General features: G+C 44.2%; 1 protein-coding gene across 1 annotated transcript in view; it reads left to right on the forward strand.

The window, feature by feature from the left end:
* The window catches only part of LOC124613834 (dynein regulatory complex subunit 7), a 346,600-nt gene that overhangs the window by 255,299 nt on the left and 67,890 nt on the right, over positions 1–23,411 (forward strand). Inside the window, exon 9 of the mRNA XM_047142556.1 lies at positions 5,021–5,233. Coding sequence (XP_046998512.1) covers positions 5,021–5,233 — 213 coding nt within the window. The remainder of the gene's footprint in view (positions 1–5,020; positions 5,234–23,411) is intronic.

Consider the following 23,411-nt stretch of genomic DNA (forward strand, 5'->3'; position numbering starts at 1 on the left):
AAAGTTACTATAATTATGCAAGAAGTCACAAAAGCCAGTTTTTAGACTTTTTGCAGCACGGGCCACAATTATCTAAATAACTAATGATAGCAAGTGGATCAAATTTTAACTGTACATTCTTTAGACATTCACCTAGAAAGGCCATTTTTCCATTTTCAAAAATCTATATCTGTTATCGAAATACACCCTAAAAGCAATGATTTTTGGGTCCCAAAATTACCAACTGTGGGGATGCCAGTTCTATAGTTTCAGCTCTGGCAAATCATCAGAATTTTTCCATATGTTCTTAAAGTGATTTTTTTGGGAACCTTGGAATTTTTTTCGATACCATTATCTGTTACTGAGATCCGGAGGTACAAAGTTACTGTACTTATGCACATAATACCCTGTCTGAGGCGCAACTGTAGTAAATGACGTCATGAACACATGTCAAGGGTTGTAGAGTTATCACAAAGGTTCTAAGGTCACCAAACTATGTTTGGAGTCAGAATTGTTTCATCAGTATAACATTATGACATGCTGCCTCTGTATACTGGGCACTTCATACCTATACAAATATGCCCAAAGTGGTCTACCGTTACAAAAATGGGCTAAAAAGGATCATATTGAACCTGAAAAGAACCTAAAATGACTGACAAAATTATGTAAAATGGAAAAGACTGCAAATTCAGTAAAGTGTTTCTAATAAAATCTTTACTCTTTTAAGATACAAATAATAAGCCATGGTTTTCAGTGAATTGCAATCAACGAGTGAAGTTGTTGTTGTTGTGGTCTTCAGTCCAAAGACTGATTTGATGCAGCTCTCCATGCTACTCTATCCTGTGGAAGCCTCTTCATCTTCGAGTAGCTACTGCAATCTACAACCTTCTGAATCTTCTTACTATACTGATCTCTTGTTCTCCTTCTACAATTTTTATCCTCCATATTTCCCTCCAGTACTAAATTGGTGATCCCTTTAAGTCTCAGAATGTGTCCTACCAACTGATCCCTTCTTCTAGTCAAGTTGTGCCATGAATTCCTCTTCTCCCCAATTCTATTCAGTACCTCATCATTGGTGACGTGATCTACCCATCTAATCTTCAACATTCTTCTGTAGCACCACATTTCAAAAGCTTCTATTCTCTTCTTGCCTAAACTGTTTATCGCCCAAGTTTCACTTTTATACATGGTTACATTCCAGACAAATAGCTTGAGAAAAGACCTTCTAAAACTCTGTACTATAAAAGTCTATACTTGATGTTAACAAATTTCTCCTCTTCAAAAACGCTTTTCTTGCCATAACCAGTCTACATTTTATATCCTCTCTACTTTGACATCATTAGTCATTTTGCTTCCCAAAGAGCAAAACTCATCTACTACTTTAAGTGTCTCATTTCCTAATCTAATTCACTCAGAATCACCTGATTTAATTTGATTACATTCTATTATCATCATTTTGCTTTTGTTGATATTCATCTAATATCCTCCTTTCAAGACACTATCCATTCTGTTGAGCTGCTCTTCCAAGTCCTTTGCTGTCTCTGACAGAATTACATTGTCATTTGCAAACCTCAAAGTTTTTATTTATTCTCCCTGGACTTTAATTCCTATTCCAAATTTTTCTTTTCTTTCCTTTACTAATTGCTCAATATAGTGATTGAATAACATCAGTGATAGGCTACAAACCTATCTCACTCCCATCTCAACCATTGCTTCCCTTTCCTGCCCCTTGACTCTTATAACTGCCATCTGATTTCTGTACAAATTGTATATAGCCTTTTGGTCCCTGTATTTTGTCTCTGTCACCTTTAGAGTTTGAAAGAGAGTATTCCAGTCAACATTGTCAAAAGCTTAAGTCTACAAATGCTATGGTGCCTTTCCTTAAGCTATCTTCTATGAGAAGTCGTAGGGTTAGTATTGCCTCAAATGTTCCTACACTTCTCCGAAGACAGCTTCTACCAGTTTTTCCATTCTTCTGTAAAGAATTCATGGCTTGTTTAACTGCTATTTTGGTAATTTTCACACCTGTCAGCACGTGCTTTCTTTGGAATTGGTATCATTATATTCTTGTTCAAGTCTGATGGTATTTCACCTGTCTCATACATCTTTCTCACCAGATAGAAGAGTTTTGTCATGTCTGGCACCCCTAAGGCTATCAGTAGTCCTAACGGAATGTTGTCTATTCCTGGACCCTTGTTTCAACTTAGTCTTTCAGTGCTCTGTTTCTTCACGCAGTATCATATCTCCGATCTCATCTTCATCTACATCCTCTACATCCTCTTCCATGATTAAATTATGCTGTGTGGAAACTTCTACCAGGCAGCTTCCTCTTTCATTCCTTTCCCCCAGTCCGTATTCACCTATGACTTTTTTTTCTCTTCCTTTTCCTACTATTGAATTACGGTCCCCCATCACTATTAAATTTTCATTTCCTTTAACTACAAGAATAATTTCTTTTATCTCATCATACATTTCTTCAATCTCTTCATCAGCTGCAGAGCTTGTTAGCACATAAACATGTACTACTGTTGTGGTTGTGAGCTTCATATCTATCTTGGCTACAATAATGTATTCACTATGCTGTTCTGCACCTGCATTACCCCTCCTTGATTCTGTAGTTATAGCCCTATATTCACCTTACCAGAAGTCCTGTTACTCATGCCACTGAACGTAACTAATTCCCACTATATCTTAACTTTAACTTATCCATTTCCCTTTTTAAATTTTCTAACCTACCTGCTCAGTTAAGGGATCTGACATTCCATGCCCTGATCATTAGAACACCAGTTTGCTTCCTCCTAATAACGACGTCCTTCTGAGTAGTCCACACCTGGAGATCTGAATGGGGGACTATTTTACCTCTGGGATATTTTACATAAGAGGATGCCATCATCATTTAATGACACGCTAGAGCTGCTTGCCCTCGGGAAATATTACGGCTGTAGTTTCCCCTTGCTTTCAGCTATTTGCAGTATCAGCACAGTAAGGCCATTTTGGGTGATGTTACAAGGCCAGTTCGGTCAATCATCCAGACTGTTGCCCCTGCAACTACCGAAAAGACTGATGCCCCTCTTCAGGAACCACACATTTGTCTGGCCTCACAGCAGATACCCCTGTGTTGTGGTTGCATCTACAGTATGGCTATGTGTATTGCTGAGGCAATCAAGTGCCCCCACCAATGGCAAGGTTCATGATTCAAAGGGGGGGGGGGGGGGTTGAGCAAAGTATCCAGGGCAAATATAAAGTAAATAAGTTTGTGTTAACCTTACATTATGCATATTTATTTGTTATTTGTATGCATCAAATTATATAAATGCATAGTAATATATAAATAAACTATCAAAACTTTGTTTTGGAAATCAAACTGCTTTTTTCTGCTGCTGGTTACTTGATTTATCCCATACGTGTTTCACCTTCTCCTGTTCTAAGGCATCACCAGTGGGATCTATAACGATACAGTTTTGTTAGTTATAGATTATCAAACAGTTCACTTCGCGATTTTTTGTAAAAAAAGTAATTACTTACGATTTGCTGATCTGCGTTTCCTCACATCTGGTCTGCAGGTCGCACTACCACTTTTATTACTGCCATATATTCACTTCTTTGTGTTCTCTCCATCCACACACTGTTCACCAAGTTTCTCACTCTTTTTTGTGGTGGACTATCGTTCTTTTGTCACTCGATACAACTATTTCGTCATACACTTCTTTTCACAGTGTAAATATTGCGACTTCATTACATGTTTCATCTTCTTTTGAAGCATGGTGAACAGTATGTGGATGGCGAGAACACAAAGATGTGAATATATGGCAGTGATAAAAGTGGTAGTGCGACCTCCAGAGCAGATATGAGGAAACGCAGATCAGCAAATCGTAAGTAATTACTTATTTTTACAAAAAAATCATGAAGTGAACTGTTTGATAATCTATAACTAACAAAACTGTATCATTATAGATCCCACTGGTGATGCTTTAGAACAGGAGAAGGCGAAATGCGTATGGGATAAATCAAGTAACTAGCAGCAGGAAAAGGCAGTTTGATTTGCAAAACAAGTATTTATATGCTTGCTGCGGAGGATGGCCACACAAACAAACGTGTTATCAAAACTTTACTGACTTATAGTATTCATTTTATATAAGCAGCACACCCTGCTGTCGCAGGGAAAAGAAGGGGACCAGTGGAAAAATTCCCTGTTGGACCACAAGAAAGGCAAATATGTTCCTCTTCCTAAGACTTTGACTGAAAAGTGGAAAACCATCTATCTAAACCCTTATTCCACCTTCCTCAACACAAACAGTTGCAGTAGAAGAGAGAGAACACAGAGTGAGTGGAGGAGAAAGAGAGAGGAGACAGTGATGGTGGGAGGGAAAAGTGGCAAGAGAGGTGCATAAAGAAAAATAGCAGTGGGAGCCAAAGAGAGAGAGGAGATACTGATGGTTGGTGAGAGACACTGGCAGTAAAAGAGAAAGAGAGATGGATGAAGATGGAAGCAGTGGGATCAAAAGATGGAGGAGACAGTGGAAATGTAAAATACAGATAAGTGGAGATGAGACATAGGCTTGGGAGGTCTGGAACCTCCCATACTGGTGAACTTTAATATGTAGGTGTATTGGAGACCGCACTTTGTACCTAAATTTTGGACAAGTGGGTATGGGGGAAAAAGTGAGTTGGACCCTACAGATTTTTGAGCTGCTGAGGTATGGTGGTGACCGTGAATATATACTGTAAATCAATGGAAGGAAAAGGATATGCTTAATATGAAAGCTTCACTGCAAAGAGAGACTGGATAAAAGGATTTAGAATGCACTGGGTTAAAAGAACTTGAATATGTTCACATGCCAAAATTTTTGTGAGAAAGATGGAATGAACACTGAAGAAGCTGGTTTCCTACTTTTCTAGCACAGTCTTTAAGAGAGAAACATATTCTCCTTTTTGTGCTGTGACAGGAGCACTCTTTTGATAGTATTTATATGTTTTCCTAATAGTGTTAGCACAAGTAGAGATCCTAATATTATTAATAATTATATTTCATTTTACACAGAAAATAACAGAAAGATTCCTTCGGAATCCAGACAAAGCACCAAATGAAGATGTTGCTGAAAGGGTGTTTGCATTAGCAGAAAATGAGATCAGGTTACGATACTACCATGGACCTCACCAAATAACTGGGGCTGTCCGAGAATTCATAAAACCACCTCTGTCTGAAAGAGGCGAAAATCTGACATTTGATCCTGATCTCACCAAAGGCTACCAAGTAAGATTTAGTGTAATACTAATCAAGTTCTTGTAGCTGGGGTTCACTGTTGTGTAAAATTTTTTAAAGGACATCATGGCCACTGCAGGCTAAAATTATTTATTTATAAAAACCACTATTGCAATTTCAGCCATATAGCCATTATTGCGGGTACTAGGGAAGGAGCACATATGTAGAAAGGCACTTAAATCACACCATGCTTATGGTAGTCATTTTGCTCAACTTCACAATGACTACACTGCTGAGATCTCAGTAGTCATTTTTAATAATTTAATGCTGATTTGTGTAAGATAAGATTAATGATTGGAAAGGATTTATATTAAAATTTTAAATTATTAATCTATTTCTTGATTTCAATTTTGCACATTGTGACAAGTCTGATAGAATAGTTTTATAACTAGCTTCAATCAATGAATTTTGTTTTCGCATAACTAAATTGTCACTTACAAAATGAGAAAAGAAAAGAAAAATGACACCTCTGACAAACAGAGGAGAGAATTTTAAGGAATATGGGATGAGTGAAGCTATGCACCAACAACAAGAATGCATTGTTAGAAATAAATTCTATGCACATTATAAACAATTAATTCTCAATAAACTACTATATGCTATTTGTCACTGCATAGGTAAAACAAACACAATAAATCTATAAGGAAAGCTACTACTTAAAAAAACTGCCACATTCTTATTTGTACAAAGTTTCTTTTGCTTATGCGCAACTGGTTGTTACTAATTATATCATTACACTCTCATCAGAGAGTACTAAAATAATAATCTGCACACTGTAACCACCAAAATATAGTTCTCAAAATTACAGCAAAACAAGTACAGAAAGGCAATTGTTTGTATCTCAGATTTTAGAAACAACAGTACTTTCAAAAAGAAAATGGAGGAGAGTGGAAAGCAATTGGATACATTCTCTGTATGTTCCTTGCACTTTCATGTATTTCTCTGTCAGCTGTCAGTTACTTCCACCTACAAACCATGCCACAGTGATCCCATTGCAGCAATCCAGCAGGATCTCCAGTCACTACTCAAATCCTTAGGCCCATCCCAGAACCTCTCCTCAGAGTCCATCTCTCTACTTACCCCTACCACTCCCTGCACTTCCACCTTCTACATCCTTCCTAAAGTCCATAAACTCAACCATCCAGGATGACCCAAGGTAGCCGGTTACTGTGGCCCCACTGAGAGAATCTCTGCTCTCATAGACCAACACATTCAACCTATTACCTGGAACCTATCCTCCTATATAAAAGATACCAACCATTTCCTCGACCAACTCTCCACAGTTCCTCTCCCTTTACCACATGGTGCCCTGCTCGTCACTATTGATGCCATCTCCCTGTACACTAACATTCCTCATGCCCATGGCCTTACTGCTATTGAACACTACATTTCCAGATGCCCTATGGATTCCATATCAACAACCTCCTTTCTAGTCTCCATGACCAACTATATCCTCACCCACAATTACTTCTCCTTTGAAGGCATTACCTACAAACAAATCTGTGGTATGGCTATGGGCACCCATATGGCACCATCCTATGCTAATCTATTCATGGGCCATCTAGAGGAATCCTTCCTAAAAACCCAGAATCCTAAACCTCACCTGGTTCAGATTCATTGATGACATATTTGCTATCTGGATTGAAGGTGAGGACACCTTATTCACATTCCTCCAGAACCTCAACAACTTCTCCCCCATTTGCTTCACCTGCTCCCTCTCAACCCAACAAGTCACCTTCCTAGATGTTGACCTCCGCCTCAGAGATGGCTACATCAGTGCCTCCGTCCATATCAAACCTACTAACCACCAGAAATACCTCCACTTCGACAGCTGCCACCCATTTCATACCAAGAAGTCCCTCTCACTGAAGCCTTCACTGACCGTAATTATCCTCCCAACCTTGTACAAAAACAAATCTCCCATACCTCATCTTTCCAGTCTCCCACCACCTCCCAAAGTCCCACAGCCTTACCACAGAGGAGCATTCCCCTCGTAACTCAGTACCATCCGGGACTGGAGCAACTGAATTACATTCTCCGCCAGGGTTTCTATCACCTCTCATCGTGCCCTGAAATGAGAAATGTCCTACCCACTATCCTTCCCACTCCTCCTACCGTGGTATCCCACCGTCCACCGAACCTACACAGTATACTCGTCCATCCCTACACAATCCCTGCTCCAAATCCCTTACCTCATGGCTCATACCCCTGTAATAGACCTAGATGCAAGACCTGTCCCATACATCCTCCTACCACCACCTACTCCAGTCCGATTACTAACATTACCTATCACATCAAAGGCAGGGCTCCTTGTGAAACCAGTCGTGTGGTCTACAAGCTAAGCTGCAACCACTGTGCTGCAGTCTATGTAGGCATGACAACCAACAAGCTGTCTGTCTGCATGAACGGCCACTGACAAACTGTGGCCAAAAAACAAGTGGACTACCCTGTAGCTGAACACACTGTCAAACATAATATCCTTCATCTCAATGGCTGCTTCTCAGCCTGTGCCATATGGATCCTTCCCACCAACACCAGCTTTCCTGAATTGCGCAGGTGGGAACTTTCCCTGCAATACATCCTATGTTCCTGTAACCCTCCTGGCCTCAACCTTCGTTAGTCACTGTCCTCACCCATCCAGCCCCCTCCCTGTTCCCATTCCAGCACTACACAGCCGTCATTTCACCGCCACACCCAATCTTTTAATTTCTTTTATTTTCATTTCTCTCCTTTCTGCTACTTACCCCCTGCCCCCTCCGCACCTTCTCTCTTACCCTCCATCTAAACTGCAACACTTCACTGTCCGCCACTCCCAACATACTATCCCTCCCCCACACCGCCCCAGCCTCCTCCTACCCCCACCCAGTCGCCACTCCCATCAGGCACTGGTGCTGCTGCTCGCAGTGCAGTTTCAGCTCTCTGAGACTGCAGATGTGTGTGAGAGTTGTGCTTGCGTGAGTGTGAGTGTGTGTGTGAGTGTGAGTGTGTGTGTGTGTGTGTGTGTGTGTGTGTGTGTGTGTGTGTCTATTGCTGACAAAGGCCTTAATGGCCGAAAGCTATGATTGTGTGAATCTTTTTATTGTGCCTATCGTGGCTCAGCATCTCCACTACATGGTGAGTAGCAATTTTCCTTCTCTCGTATTGTTACATTCCATCCTGGATTTTCCGTTGTTTGATTTTATGTATTAATTCATTTTATAATTGATTAAGTGCTATTTACACATTTCATTTTAGTTTCAGTTCTTATTAGTTTTACTGAAGTTATTGAGAGATCAGTATTAATAACGTTTGACATTTTAAATATACAGTTGTAAAATTTCATTATGAGACTTAATTTTAGACTGAGCTGGACTGAAATGGTATTTATTTTCCTTGCTGCCCAACTTCGTACGTAATTTGAAACAAAAAAAAATGCACAGTTTATATTCTGTACACCTTGTCTAGATAAAGAGCTTTTGAATATAAGACAGTAAATACAAAATCACCTCTAACTTTGAGATTTACTGTTGTTGAACACACAAATACATACATTGCTGGTAGAGAAAGAAGATGTGTATGTTTACCAAAGCAAAATGATCTGGCTGAATGTACGCTGTTACTCCAGTCTTGTCCTCCCAACTGGAAGACATACGGCACAATAACAGGAGAAAGGAAGAACCAGAAGAATGACAGAAGGATGACAAACACTACAATCGACAAAACAGGACAAGAAAACCACAGAGAGATGCAAGAAACAGGGAGAAGACACTAAAAACAAGAGAGCAGATTACCATGGCTGACTGACGATGACAATAAAAAAGGAGGAGCCAGCCACTCTGTAACACATTAAAACCTCCACCCTAAAAGCCCTAGGAACAAAGAACAAGAAATAAAACTCAGATCAAATGATAAAACCTACCCTCACAAATAAAATGTAAAACGAAAGCTGCTGTTGAGGCATTGTTGACCAACACCAAAGGTAGGGTGCTGGGAAAGTTTAAAGTCCACCACAGAGTGGCTAAAAGTGGGCAGTCCAGCAAGAGGTGGATGATTGTCATTTAGGAGCTACAGTGACACTGAGGTGGGTCCTCATGACTGAGGAGGTAACCACGCGTTAGCCACGTATGGCCAATGCAGAGCTGGCAGAAGACAACTGATGCCCTGCGAGAAGCTTGCAGGGAAGACTTCCACACATTCGCAGTCTCCTTAATGACACACAGTTTGTTGTGCATACTGTTATGCCACTCCATCTACCAAAGCTGAAAACCCTTGCGGCGCAAGGCAGAACACAGGTCAGTTTCAGAGATGCCCATCTCCAGGAGAGGTTTCCAAGTAGCCTGTTTGGTGAGCCTGTCAGCAAGTTTGTTGCCTGGGATTCCAACATGTCCTGGCGTCCACACAAACACCACTGAACCACTGGACCGTTCCAGAGCAAAGATGGACTCCAGGATGTTCGCTACCAAAGGATGGTGAGGGTAGCACTGGTCAATAGCTTGTAAGCTGCTCAGGGAATCAGAACAGAGAAGAAATGACTCACCAGAACAGGAACGGATGTACTAAAGTGCACAAGATATGGCCAGAAGCTCTGCAGTGAATATACTGCAGCCAGCAGGCAAAGAATGCTGTTCAATATAGCCTCTGTGGACATAGGCGAAGCCAACATTACCATGAGCCATCGAGCCGTCGGTGTAAACAACTTCAGAGCCCCGGAACATGTCAAGAATTGAGAGGAAGTGACAGCAGAGAGCGACGGGGTTAACGGAGTCCTAAGGACCACGCAAAAGGTCCAAAAGGTCCACACAAACCTTCGGACAAGGTGTACACCATTAAGGTGTATGTGAATGGACCTCAAGTAAAGGTGGTAAAGGGAAGGGCTCCAGTTCGGAGAGAAGGGATCGCATCATGAGCCCTGACCTTGGCTGCCAATGCGGGAGATGAACTGCTGTGGTTGGGAAAAGGAGATGGTAATTCAGATGCTCAGGAGAACTATGAATGTGTGCAACATAACTGGCGAGCAACTGTGCACATCAGATCCACAATGGAGGAACTCCAGCCTCCACCAGGACACTGGTCATCGGACCTGTCCTAAAAGCTCCTGTCGCTAGGCAAATGCCACTGTGGTGCACTGGGTGAAGTAAACGCAAATCTGGTGGTGTCGCCAAACCATAAACGAGACTCTCATAGTCAAGGTGGGATCGAACAAGGGCTCAATAGAGCTGCAACATTGTAGAGCGATCTACACCCCAGTTGGTGTTGCACAGGCAGCGGAGACATTCAGGTGCTGCCTGCACTCCCGCTTAAGCTGATGAAGGTGAGGTAGCCAAGTCAATTGGGCACTGAAAACCAGTCCTAAGAATTGATACATCTCCACTACAGTGAGTGGATCATCATTAAGATAAAGTTCAGGATCTGGATGAACAGTACGATCCCGACAGAAGTGCATGACACACAACTTCATGGCTGAAAACTGGAAGCCATGGGCTAGAGCCCGTGACTGCATCTTGTGAATGGCTCCCTGTAGGTGCCACTCAGCAACACCTGTACTGGAGGAGCAATAGAAAATGCAGAAGTCATTCGCATACAAAGAAGAGGAGACTGATGGCCCTACAGCTGCTGCTAGGCTGTTAATGGCCACTAAAAATAGATACACTCAATACAGAGCCCTGCAGAATGCCATTCTCCTGAATATGGGGGGAAATATGGGAGGCACCAACTTGGACACGGAAAGTATGGAGTGACAAGAAGTTTTGGATAAAAATCGAGAGCAGGCCCCACAGACCCCATTCATACAATGTGGCAAGGATATGATGTCATCAGGTTGTATCGTATGCTTTACGTAAGTGAAAAGAGATGGCAAGCAGGTGTTGGCATCTGGAAAAGGCTGTTCGGATAGCAGACTCGTGGGATACAAGATTATCAGTGGCAGAGCGACCCTGGCGGAAGCCTCCCAGACATAATCAAGTGGATTATTACTGGGTTTTTGCACCAGAATGATGGTGCTCTCCTGCCATTACGATGGAAAGAGGCCACTGCACCAGATTCAGTTGAAGGTGATGAGGACATATCGCTTGTAGTCAGACGAGAGATGTTTAATCATCTGACTGTGGATCGAATCTGGCCCAGGAGCTGTGTCGGGGCAATGTGCAAGTGCACTGAGGATGTTATAGGGTTCACTGTGGCGTATAGTGAATGAGAGAACTTTCCTTTCCATCCACCATTTGAGGGTGCAAAAGGCTGGGGGGGGGGGGGGGGTAGTTCTCTGATGCAGAGGCTCAGGCATAGTAGTGCTCAGCAAAGTGCTCGGCAATCGGCAATCATGTTTGCGTCGGTAGAGAGCACGCCATTGATGTTAACGCCAGGGACACCTGTTGGGTTCTGGTACCCAAAAAGACGTTTGATCTTTGTCCAGAATTGGGAAGGTGACATATGGCACCCAATGGTTGACACATAACTCTCGCAACACTCCTGTTTCCATCGTTTTATAAGCAGGCGAATGGGCACGGAGCCACTTCAAGGCTATTAGGTGCTCTAGGGAAGGGTGCCGCTTATGTCACTGTAGAGCTCACTGACGCTCTTTAACTGCCTCAGCGACTTCCGGCGACCACCAAGGGACTGGCTTTCACTGAGGGCACCCTAGACAATGAGGTATCACGTTTTCCGCCACAGAAATTATCGTTGTAGTGACCTGCTCAATCACAACAACGATGGCACCACGTGGGGGAGATTCAATGGTGACTGCAGAGGTGAAGGCTACCATGTCTTCCTTGTTTAAAGCCCACCTGGGTAGGTGTCCCTGGGCATGACGCTGAGGGAGGGAGGGACAGGAAGATGGGGAAGTGCTCACTATCGCACAGGTCATCATGTGCTCTCCAGAGGATAGATGGGCTGCAAATTGATAAATCAATGGTCTAGTAACTACCATGAGCCACACTGAAATGTGTGGTGGCCCCAGTATTTAAGAAGCAGACGTCGAGTTGGGACAGTAAATTTTCGACATCTCTGCCACGGCCACAAGGGGTTATGGGCGTTAAAATCTCCCAAAAGTAGGAAAGGTTTAGGGAGTTGATTAATCAGTGCAGCAAATACGTTCAGGGGTACTGCACCACCTGGAGGGAGATATACGTTGCATACAGTTATTTCCTGCATCATCCTTATCCTGACAGCCACAGCTTCCAGAGGAGTTTGAAGGGGCACAGGTTCACTATGTACCGAGTTCAGGACATAAATGCAAACTCCACCTGACACTCTAATATATTTGCTATGGTTCTTGTAATATCCCCTGTAGCCATGAAGGGCAGGGGTATGCAGTGTCGGGAACCAGGTTTCCTGGAGAGCAGTGCAGAAAGCAGGTGTAAAGCTTAACAGTTGCCATAGCTCAGCCAGGTGGTGGGAAAAGCCGCCACAATTCCACTGAAGGATGACGTGATCGTGAGACTGGAAAGGCATGAAACATTCAATGAGGTAGTCTATGCCTCAGGGTCACCTGCTGCCACTGACTTATTTCCTGAACAGGCTATATCCATTGTGACTGAGGGTCTGGCAAGATCTAGGTCCTCAGCAGATGCCAGAGTCTTCACCTCATCCTCAGATGCAGAGCTTGTAGGTAGCGGTGGTGTGGGTGCCACCACAATTACCTTGGTCTTGGGGGTCTTATTTCTGGATTTCTCTCACTGATCCTTGGGTTTCTCTGGCTGGGAGGGCTTCACTGATTCAGTCTCCGGGACTGAGGATGATCCACTGGCAAGTGTCATCTTTCCCACTAGCAGAAACCTGGGAAGGGAGTGACCCAAGGGTCCCCTTCCTAGCGAGAGGAGCCAAAGAAGACTTATGCTTCTCTTGCTGAGAAGTGGGGACTGGTGTTCGTGATGGTTGGGGGGCAGTGCTTCCAAGGTAGGTGGTGCAGGAGCAAACAGGGAGGGAAGTGCCCCCCACCATCAAGAGGGCAAGTGTACTCTTCTGGCTCTGAGAGCCGACTGAAACTCATGGAACTGATGGGGCTACAACTGTTCTCATAGTGACGGCATAAGAGGAGGTCATAGCCACACGATGTAGGCACTCAAATTTCCTCTTGGCCTCAGTGTAGGTCAGTCGGTCCAGGGTCTCATATTCCATGATTTTCCTTTCTTGCTGTAAAATCCTGCAGTCTGGTGAGCAAGGGGCAATGATGCTCTCCACAGTTGACACAGATGGGAGGCAGGGCACATGGAGTATTGGGATGGGATGGACAACCACAATCTCGACATGTGCTGCTGGAAGTACAGTGGGAAGACATATGCCCGAGCTTCCAGCACTTAAAGCACCACATTGGGGGAGGGGTATATGGCTTAATATCGCAGCGGTAGACCATCACCTTGACCTTCTCGGGTAACGTGTCACCCTTCAAAGCCAAGATGAGGGCATCGGTGACAGCCTGATTATCCCTCAGACCCCAATGGACACGCGGGACTAAATGAACTCCTCGATGCTCTAAGTCGGCACGCACCTCGTCGTCAGACTGCAAAAAAGGTCCCTGTGGAATATAATGCACTGGACCATATTTAAGCTCTTATGAAGCATGATGGTAACAGAAACATCCCCCAGATTGTCACAAGCGAGTAATGCAAGCTGGGCAGAGGATGCCGTTTTTATCAAGACTGACCCTCACCGCATTTTGGACAAGCCCTCCACCTCCTCAAACTTGTCCTCTAAATGCTCTGCAAAAAACTGAGGCTTCACCGAGAGAAAGGAGTCCCCATCAGCTCTCGTACATATGAGGTACCACAGCGAATGAGCTCCACTGCCATCCTTAACCTGGCATTCCTCCCATGGTGTGGTCAGGGAAGGGAATGACTTGGGGTCATATTTCTTAGCATTAAAGTTAGACATTGGCTGCTTAGAGACTACTGGCATTGGCCACCAGCAAGAGATGATGTAATACGCTTCATGGCGTGTCATCCTCCCTGATGCCACCCACTCCGACCAGAGGTCCTCCCCATGGGCACCACCCTGCCGCAGCAAAGGCCACCTGACAGGATGGCCATTGCTGGGAGTCCTGTGCCCCAAGGTGATGGGCATCTACTCTTTGGCATATATGGGGAGTTAACGGCACAGGCATCAGCAGAGTGATCCCTGCGTAGTCAGGGGGCTACAACCAACCATGTACATGGTGGCCTCACCACAATGGACTGGGTACCATGCTGGATATGAGGTGCAAAGAATTCCATAGTCCTTGTCGGTACAGAAAATGATGCTGCATAGTGGGTGGAGGAACACGCACCCAGGGAGGTTGATCTAGAGATGGAGGATCAGTGGGAATGCAGTGCAATGGCGAGAAAGTGGGCTAAAGATGTCAGTGCACGATGGACATGATGCACCATGTAAGGAGCTCTTCCCTAATTGGTTCGCTCTTCGGGAAAATTTTGAAAAATGGAGGTAGAACCCTACAGGGGACAATCACATAAAGACTGAAAGGTGTGAGACTCCTATTAGTCACCTCTTATGACAGGCACCAATACCTCAGGCCTATTCTAACCCACAGCAGGGCAACTGTATTGGGGAGAGACCCGTTATGAAACAACAAATCATCAAATCATCAAAGTCCAGATCAAGGTAGAGACTATGAACTGATGGTTCTAGATTTTTCTGTGAAAGTATTTGCAGAAGTAATACCATATCTGATTGGGTGAGTACTGGTCTGATACGCATACCCCACCACATTAAAGTGATTCACTAACATTTTGAAAATGATCACACACTTTCACATGAATAACAATAGACACAAACAGATGGGTATATGCTTTGTGCCCAGGAAGAGGTAGGAGAGGAGGAGGGGGGGAGCGGGGCATGACAGTGGGGAGGTAGAGCATCCAGTGAACGTAACAGCCATGTTCTGTAGTTGGACTAAGCCAAAATGATGAAGTGTTACCTTCTAAATGCTCTATCACACTGATAAAATTCATAATAAGGATAGTTGCTATTCACCATATAGCGGAGATGCTGAATCGCTGATAGGCACAATAAAGAGAAAGTCACAAAATAAGCTTTCAGCCAACAAGGCCTTTGTCAAAAATAGACAACACACACACACACACACACACACACACACACACACACACACACACACTCCCTCACGCAAACACAAGTCCCACACGCAAGACTGTGGTCTCTGGTAGCTGAAGCCACACTGCGAGCAGCAACAGCAATGCATAAAGGGAGAAGCAGTTGGGTGGGGGTAAGGAGGAGGCTGGGAAGGAAGGGGAGGGATAGCAGGGTAGGGGTAGCAGATAGTGCAGTGTTGCTGGGAAGCATGCAGGGATGAGGGGGAGAGAGGGTGGGGCAGCTAGGTACACAGTCGGGAGGTTACACAGAGGTCATGGGAGAGGTGTGATGGTGGCGGTGGGGGGCGGGGGTGGGGGTGGGGGGGGTGGGGGGGAGAGGAAGCAGAAAAGGAAAGAAGTAAGAAAACTGGGAGCGTTGGTGAAATAGAGGGCTGTGTTAGGCAGGAATGGCAACAGGGAAAGGGCTGGATGGGTGAGGACAGTGACTAATTAAGGTTGAGGCCAGACGGGTTACAGGAACATAGGATATATTGCAGGGAGAGTTCCCAACTGTGCAATTCAGAAAAGCTGGTGTTGGTGGGAAGGATCCATATGGCACAGGCTGTGAAGCCGTCATTGAAATGAAGAATGTTGTGTTGGGTCATGTGCTCACAAACAGGGTGGTCCAGTTGTTCCTTGGCCATAGCTTGTCATTTATGCAGACAGACAGCTTGTTGGTTGTCATGCTCACATAGAATGCACCACAATGGTTGCAGCTTAGCTTTTAGATCACATGACTGTTTTCACAGGTAGTCCTGCCTTGATGGGATAGTTGATGTTTGTGGCCGGACCGGAGTAGGTGGTGGTGGGAGGATGTATGGGATAGGTCTTGCATCTAGGTCTATTAGATAGATATGACTCATGAGGTAAGGGGTTGGTAGCAGGGACTGTGGTGGGATGGACCAAGTAGATTGTGTAGGTTTGGTGGATGGCAGAATACCACTGTGGGAGGCATGAGAAGGATAGTGGGCAGGATGTTTCTCATTTCAGGGCACTACAAGAGGTAGTTGAAACCCTGGCGGGGAATGTAATTCCATTGATGCAGTCCTGGGTGGTACTGAGATACAAGGGGAATGCTTATCCGTGGCCGGATGGTGATGTGAGACTGGATAGATAAGGCACAGGAGATTTTTTTTTTTTTTTTTTACGAGGTTGGGAGGATAGTTACGGTCTGTGAAGGCCACAGTGAGACCCTCGGTATATTTCGAGAGGGGCAGCTCGTCACAGCAGATGTGATGACCATGGGTGGCTAGGCTGTATGGAAGGGACTTCTTGGATTGTAATGGGTGGCAGCTGTCGAAGTGGAGGTATTACTGGTGGTTAGTGGGTTTGATATGGACAGAGGTACTGATGTAGCCATCTCTGAGGTGGATGTCAACATCTAGGAAGGTGGCTTGTTGGGTTAAGTAGGGCTGGTTGAAGCAAATGGGGGAGGAGCAGTTGAGGCTCTGGAGGAATGTGGGTAGGATATCCTTGACCCTGATCCAGATTGCAAAGATGTCATTAATGAGCCTGAACGAGGTGGGAGGTTTAGGATTGTGGGTGTTTAGGAAGGATACCTTCGGATGGCCCATGAATAGGTTGGCATAGGATGGAGCCCATGGTTGCCCATTGCTGTACTCCGAATTTGTAGATAGTACCTTCAAAGGAGAAATAATTGTGGATGCGGGTATAGTTGGTCATGGTGACAAGGAAGGAAGTTGTTGGTTTGGAAAGGTAGTGTTCAGTAGCAGTAAGGCCATGGGCACTAGGCATATTAGTGTAAAGGAAGGTGGCAGCAGTAGTGATGAGCAGGGCATCATGTGGTAAAGGGACAGAACTGTGAAGAGTCAGTGGGGGAATTGGTTGATAACTTTTGTATTGGAGGGTATTTCCCAGGTAATAAGTTGAAGGTGTTGTTCAACGAGAGCAGGGATTCTCTCTGTGGGGGCACAGTAACTGTCCATAATGGGGCATCCTGGATGGTTGGGTTTATGGACTTTAGGAAGCATGTAGCAGGTGGGAGTGTGGGGTGCAGTAGGGTGGAGCCTTTGTCTGCAGGTAGGATTATAAGGTCAGGATCAGTTTTGAAATGGTGGACTGCAATTCTTTCTGAAGATGTGAGGTTAGTTTGCATGTTTAGGAATTTGGGGAACGATTGTGAGGGCAAGGTTTGAGGTTAAGAAAGTCTGGAAAGTTAACAGGGGAGTGATTTTGGGAAGCAAGACCTGTCCCATACATCCTCCCACCACCACCTACTCCAGTCATGTCACAAACATTACCTATCCTGTCAAACACACGGCTACCTGTGAAACTAGTCAAGTGATCTACAAGCTAAGCTGCAAAACCTGTGCTGCATTCTATGTGGGCATGACAACCAGCAAGCTGTCTGTCCACATGAATGGCCAGTGACAAACTGTGGCCAAGAAACAAAAGGAACACACTACACGGCATTCCTAATTTCAATTGCCATATGGATCCTTTCCACCAACACCAGTTTTTTTCTGAATTGCACAGGTGGGAACTCTCCCTGCAATATTTCCTATGCTCCTGTAGCCCTCCTGGCCTCAACATTCATTAATCATTGTCATCACCCATCCAGCCCCTTCCCTATTCCCATTCCAGCACTACACAGCCCTCTATCTATTCCAACAACACATCTTTTTATTTCTTCCTTCTGCTAACCCCCCCCCCCCCCTTTTCTGGATCCCTCTGCTGCCCTCCATCTCGCTACTCTACTGCACATAGCTGCCCTGCCCTCTGTCCACCTTGTCCTTGCACGTTCCCCAGCATCACTTCACCACCCCCCACCCCTACTCTGCTATCCTTCCTCATCCCAGCCCCAGCCTCCTCCTTACACCCACCCAGCTGCCTCTCCCATCAAGCACTGCTGCTGCTGTTGCTGGAAGTGTGACTTCAGCTGCCATTGACTGGAATCGTGTGTGTGTGTGTGTTACGTTTGCATGCGTGTGTGTTTCTGTTGTCTATATTTGACAAAGGCCTTGTTGGCCGAAAGCTTATTTTGTGACAGTCTCGTGCCTATCTGTGACTCAGCATCTCAACTATATGGTAAGTAGCAGCTACGCTTTTCTTAATATTGTTACAGTCCATCATTGATTTTCAATTGTTTGATTTTTGCCTGATGGCTTTTCTTCCATCCTAACCCAGTGCTGTTTTCCTTTGCTACTATTTTCTAATGCATTACTATGCTCAATGTCAGTCCTTCTTTCTCTTCTTTACTGTGTTTCTCTTGTTGCCTTTAATACCGCACTGCCCACTCTACTTACAATACGCATTGTATTAACCGTCACGGCCACGAACAACAGACGGATACAAGACCGTGCTGATTGTTGGTCCAGCATCTTAGGTCCCACATTACTCCCACCAATATCATTAATCCTATACCTTCAAATTGATCACTCTTGCTGTGTCACTCTTCTTTATTTTTGTGTGTTGTTTTCTAACCTTGCCAGTGTCACATAATCTTGTACCTCATCGTACAAACACCTCCCCACTCCTCATTCTTTCTCCGTTAATTTCACCTCATCCAGTCACATCTGCTGTCCTCCTTCTTCAAACTTATTGACCCTCAGAACTGCTACCCACAGTAAAAAACTTTTTTTTTGTTTATATCTTTGTTTGCTCTCATCGTGACTTCACACCAGTTTTAGTGAGTCTTTGCCTTTCGCTATCATTGACTCCCCCAGATTTCACCTTGTTTCCCCCTTTTTCATGGATTTCATCCTTTTCGTGTTTTCTCCCACATGTTTGCAAATTTTTTCAGACATAATTCTATAATTCTACATTATTTAACAAGTCCTGCATGATTGAATTTGAGAGTGGGGCAAGTGGTGAGGCCTTTGGAAATGACTGATATTCCTGTGGGGGCTAAGGCTTCTGGAGGAAAGGTTCATGACTATGTTTCCAGTCTGTTTAGTGGATTCTGTGTGGTAGTGGGAGGGAGTTTTGGAGGGTGGGGTAAATGTAGTAGGTCTGCAAGACAGAGTTTGTCAGCTGTGAGGGGAGGTGTGGGAGGTTTGGAGGTTGGTGTAGAGGTGGTGGACAGTGGTCTCCATGGCGGGAGTAGGAAGTAAGCAGGGTAGAGAGCTTTTTCAGGTGGCGTTGTGCATGTTGCTCTAGTTACTGGAGGGCAAGAGTTTCCAAGTGTGATATGGGATCCAGGAATTTGGGATTGCATGGCCGGGAGAATTACGTGAATGGAGAGAAGGTATTGCAAGGAGGTTTGAGCTTGGTTGATATGGTTTTGCAGGAGTAGGTTGGTGAGGGCTTAGGATTGGCAGAATCTGGACAGATGGAGGTCATTGGGGAAGGAGGGGTGGCAGCTGGAGGTGGGTATGCAGGAAAAGTATGTGGGACTGGGTTCTGACTACGGATAAGGAAACTTTTCTGTATTGACACCGATGGAAGGAGCAAAGATCCATGGTGAAGAAAAAAACACAAAAAATAATGTAAATAATGTAGAATTACATCCGACATAATTCACAAATGTGAGAAAAATCACAAGAAGGGTCAAATGGATTAAAAGGGGGGAAACAAGATGAAATATGAGGGAATTGACGATAGCTAAAGGTGAAAATTCACTTCAGTTGGCATGAAGTCACAATGAGACCAAAGAAAAGATATAAATGAAGAAAAGTATTTCACTGTGGGTAGCAGTTCTGAGGGTGGATAAGTGTGAAGAACGGGGGTGGTGCATGTGAATGGATGAGATAAAATTAATGGGTGTGAACTGGAATAGAATGGAGAGAGAGTGGGGGGTGTGGAGGGGCCCATAGGCTGAAATACAAGATCATGTGGCACTGGAAAGGTATGGGAAATAACACGCGAAAATACGGGAGAGTGACACAACAGTATACTGAAGAGACAGGCTGGACAGTGAAGGGGGAGATGTGTTTATAGTGATAAAAAGTGCAATAGTATCGAAGGAAATTGATGGAGATCCGAAATGTGACATAATTTGGGTGAAGGTCACGGTTAAAGCAAGCTCAAGCATGGTAATAGGATGTCTCTATTGGCCCCCTGGCTCAGCAGCTGTGGTGGCAGAGCACCTGAAGGAAAATTTGGAAAATATTTCGAGTAGATTTTCTGACCATGTTATAGTTCTGGGTGGAGATTTTAATTTGCTGGATATAGACTGGGAGACTCAAACGTTTATAACAGTTGGCAGGCACAAAGAATCCTGTGAAATTTTTTAAAGTTCGTTATCTGAAAACTACTTTGAGCAATTAAACAGAGAACCGACTTGTGGCGATAACATATTAGACCTTCTGGTGACAAACAGATCAGAACTATTTGAAACAGTTAACGCAGAACAGGGAATCAGTGATCATAAAGCGGTTACTGCATCAATGATTTCAGCTGTAAATAGAAATATTAAAAAAGGTATGAAGATTTTCTGTTTACTAAAAGTGATAAAAAGCAGATTTCAGAGTACTTGATGGCTCAAGTACAGATAGTGTTGAGGATCAGTGGACAAAGTTCAAAACCTTCATACAATATGCATTAGATGAGTATGTGCCAAGCAAGATCGTAAGAGATGGAAAAGAGCCACCGTGGTACAACAACCGAGTTAGAAAACTGCTGCGGAAGCAAATGGAACTTCACAGCAAACATAAACATAGCCAAAGCCTTGCAGACAAACAAAAATTACGCGAACCAAAATGTAGTGTGAGGAGGGCTATGCGAGAGGCGTTCAATGAATTCGAAAGTAAAGTTCTATGTACTGACTTGGCAGAAAATCCTAAGAAATTTTGGTCTTATGTCAAAGCGGTAGGTGGATACAGAGGATGACAGACTAAAGGCCGAAAAACTAAATGACATGTTCCAAAGCTGTTTCACAGGGGAAGACTGCACTGTAGTTTCTTCTCTAGATTGCCGCACAGATGACAAAATGGTAGATATCAAAATAGATGACAGAGGAATAGAAAAACAATTAAAATTGCTCAAAAGAGGAAAGGCCGCTGGACCTGATGGGATACCAATTCGATTTTACTCACAGTATGCGAAGGAACTTGCCCCCCCTTCTTGCAGCGGTGTACCTTAGGTCTCTAGAAGAGCGTAGTGTTACAAAAGATTGGAAAAGGCCACAGGTCATCCCCATTTTCAAGAAGGGACGTCGAACAGATGTGCAGAACTACCTATATCTTTAACATCGATCAGGTGTAGAATTTTGGAACACGTATTATGTTAGAGTATAATGACTTTTCTGGAGACTAGAAATCTACTCTGTAGGAATCAGCATGGGTTTCGAGAAAGACGATCGTGTGAAACCCAGCTCGTGCTATTCGTCCACGAGACTCAGAGGGCCATAGACATGGGTTCCCAGGTAGACGCCGGGTTTCTTGACTTCTGCAAGGCATTCGATACAGTTCCCCACAGTCGTTTAATGAGCATATGGACTATCAGACCAATTGTGTGATTGGATTGAAGAGTTCCTAGATAACAGAATGCAGCATGTCATTCTCAACGGAGAGAAGTCTTCCGAAGTAAGAGTGATTTTTGGTGTGCCACAGGGGAGTGTCGTAGGACCGTTGCTATTCACAATATACATATATGACCTTGTGGATGACATCGGAAGTTCACTGAGGCTTTTTGCAGATGATGCTGTGGTATATCAAGAGGTTGTAACAATGGAAAATTGTACTGAAATGCAGGAGGATCTGCAGCGAATTGACGCATGGTGCAGGGAATGGCAATTGAATCTCAATGTAGACAAGTGTAATGTGCTGCGAATACATAGAAAGGTAGATCCCTTATCATTTAGCTACAAAATAGCAGGTCAGCAACTGGAATCAGTTAATTCCATAAATTATCTGGGAGTACGCATTAGGAGTGATTTAAAATGGAATGATCATATAAAGTTAATCGTCGGTAAAGCAGATGCTAGACTGAGATTCATTGGAAGAATCCTAAGGAAATGCAATCCGAAAACATAGGAAGTAGGTTACAGTATGCTTGTTCGCCCACTGCTTGAATACTGCTCAGCGGTGTGGGATCCGTACCAGATAGGGTTGATAGAAGAGATAGAGAAGATTCAACGGAGAGCAGCGCACTTTGTTACAGGATCATTTAGTAACCGCGAAAGCATTACGGAGATGATAGATAAACTCCAGTGGAAGACTCTGCAGGAGAGACGCTCAGTAGCTCAGTATGGGCTTTTGTTGAAGTTTCGAGAACATACCTTCACTGAAGAGTCAAGCAGTATATTGCTCCCTCCTACGTATATCTCGCAAAGAGACCATGAGGATAAAATCAGAGAGATTAGAGCCCACACAGAAGCATACCGACAATCCTTCTTTCCACGAGCAATATGAGACTGGAATAGAAGGGAGAACCGCTAGAGGTACTCAAGGTACCCTGCACCACACACCGTTAGGTGGCTTGCGGAGTATGGATGTAGATGTAGATGTAGATGTAGATGTCACCTCCCTTTACACTAACATCCCTAATGCCCATGGCCTTAGCGCTATTGAGCACTGCCTTTACCAATGCCAGTTGGATTACAAACCAACAACCTCCTTCCTAGTTGCCATGACCAACTATATCCTCATCCACAATTACTTCTCGTTTAAAGGCACTACCTAAAAACAAATTCGGGGTACAACTATCGGTACCTGCATGGCTCCATCCTATTTCAACCTACTCGTGGGCCGTCTAGAGGAATCCTTCCTAAACACCCAGAATCCTAAACACCCAGTACTTATGTCCATGTTAAACTGACTAACCACCAGCAATACCTCCACTTCGACACCTGGCACCTGTTCCATATCAGGAAGTCCTTTCCATACAGCCTAGCCACCCGTGGTCATCGCATCTGCAGTGACAGTACCTATGTCCATGTCACATCCGCTAACCACCAGCGATACCTCCAATTTGACAGCTGCCACCCATTCCATACCAAGAAGTCCCTTCCATATTGTGTAGCCACTCATGGTAAATTGCATCTGCAGTGACAAGTAGTCCCTCTTGAAATATACCAACTGTAATTTATTATCCTACCAACCCTGTACAAAAACAAATCTCTCATGACATATCTTTCCAGTCTTCCACCATCTCCCAAAATCTCACCGTCCTGCCACAGAAGTGCATCCTGCCATAACTCAGCACCACCCAGG

The sequence above is a fragment of the Schistocerca americana genome, chromosome 4, assembly GCF_021461395.2.
Source record: "Schistocerca americana isolate TAMUIC-IGC-003095 chromosome 4, iqSchAmer2.1, whole genome shotgun sequence".
In the NCBI taxonomy this organism is placed as follows: Eukaryota; Metazoa; Arthropoda; class Insecta; order Orthoptera; family Acrididae; genus Schistocerca; species Schistocerca americana.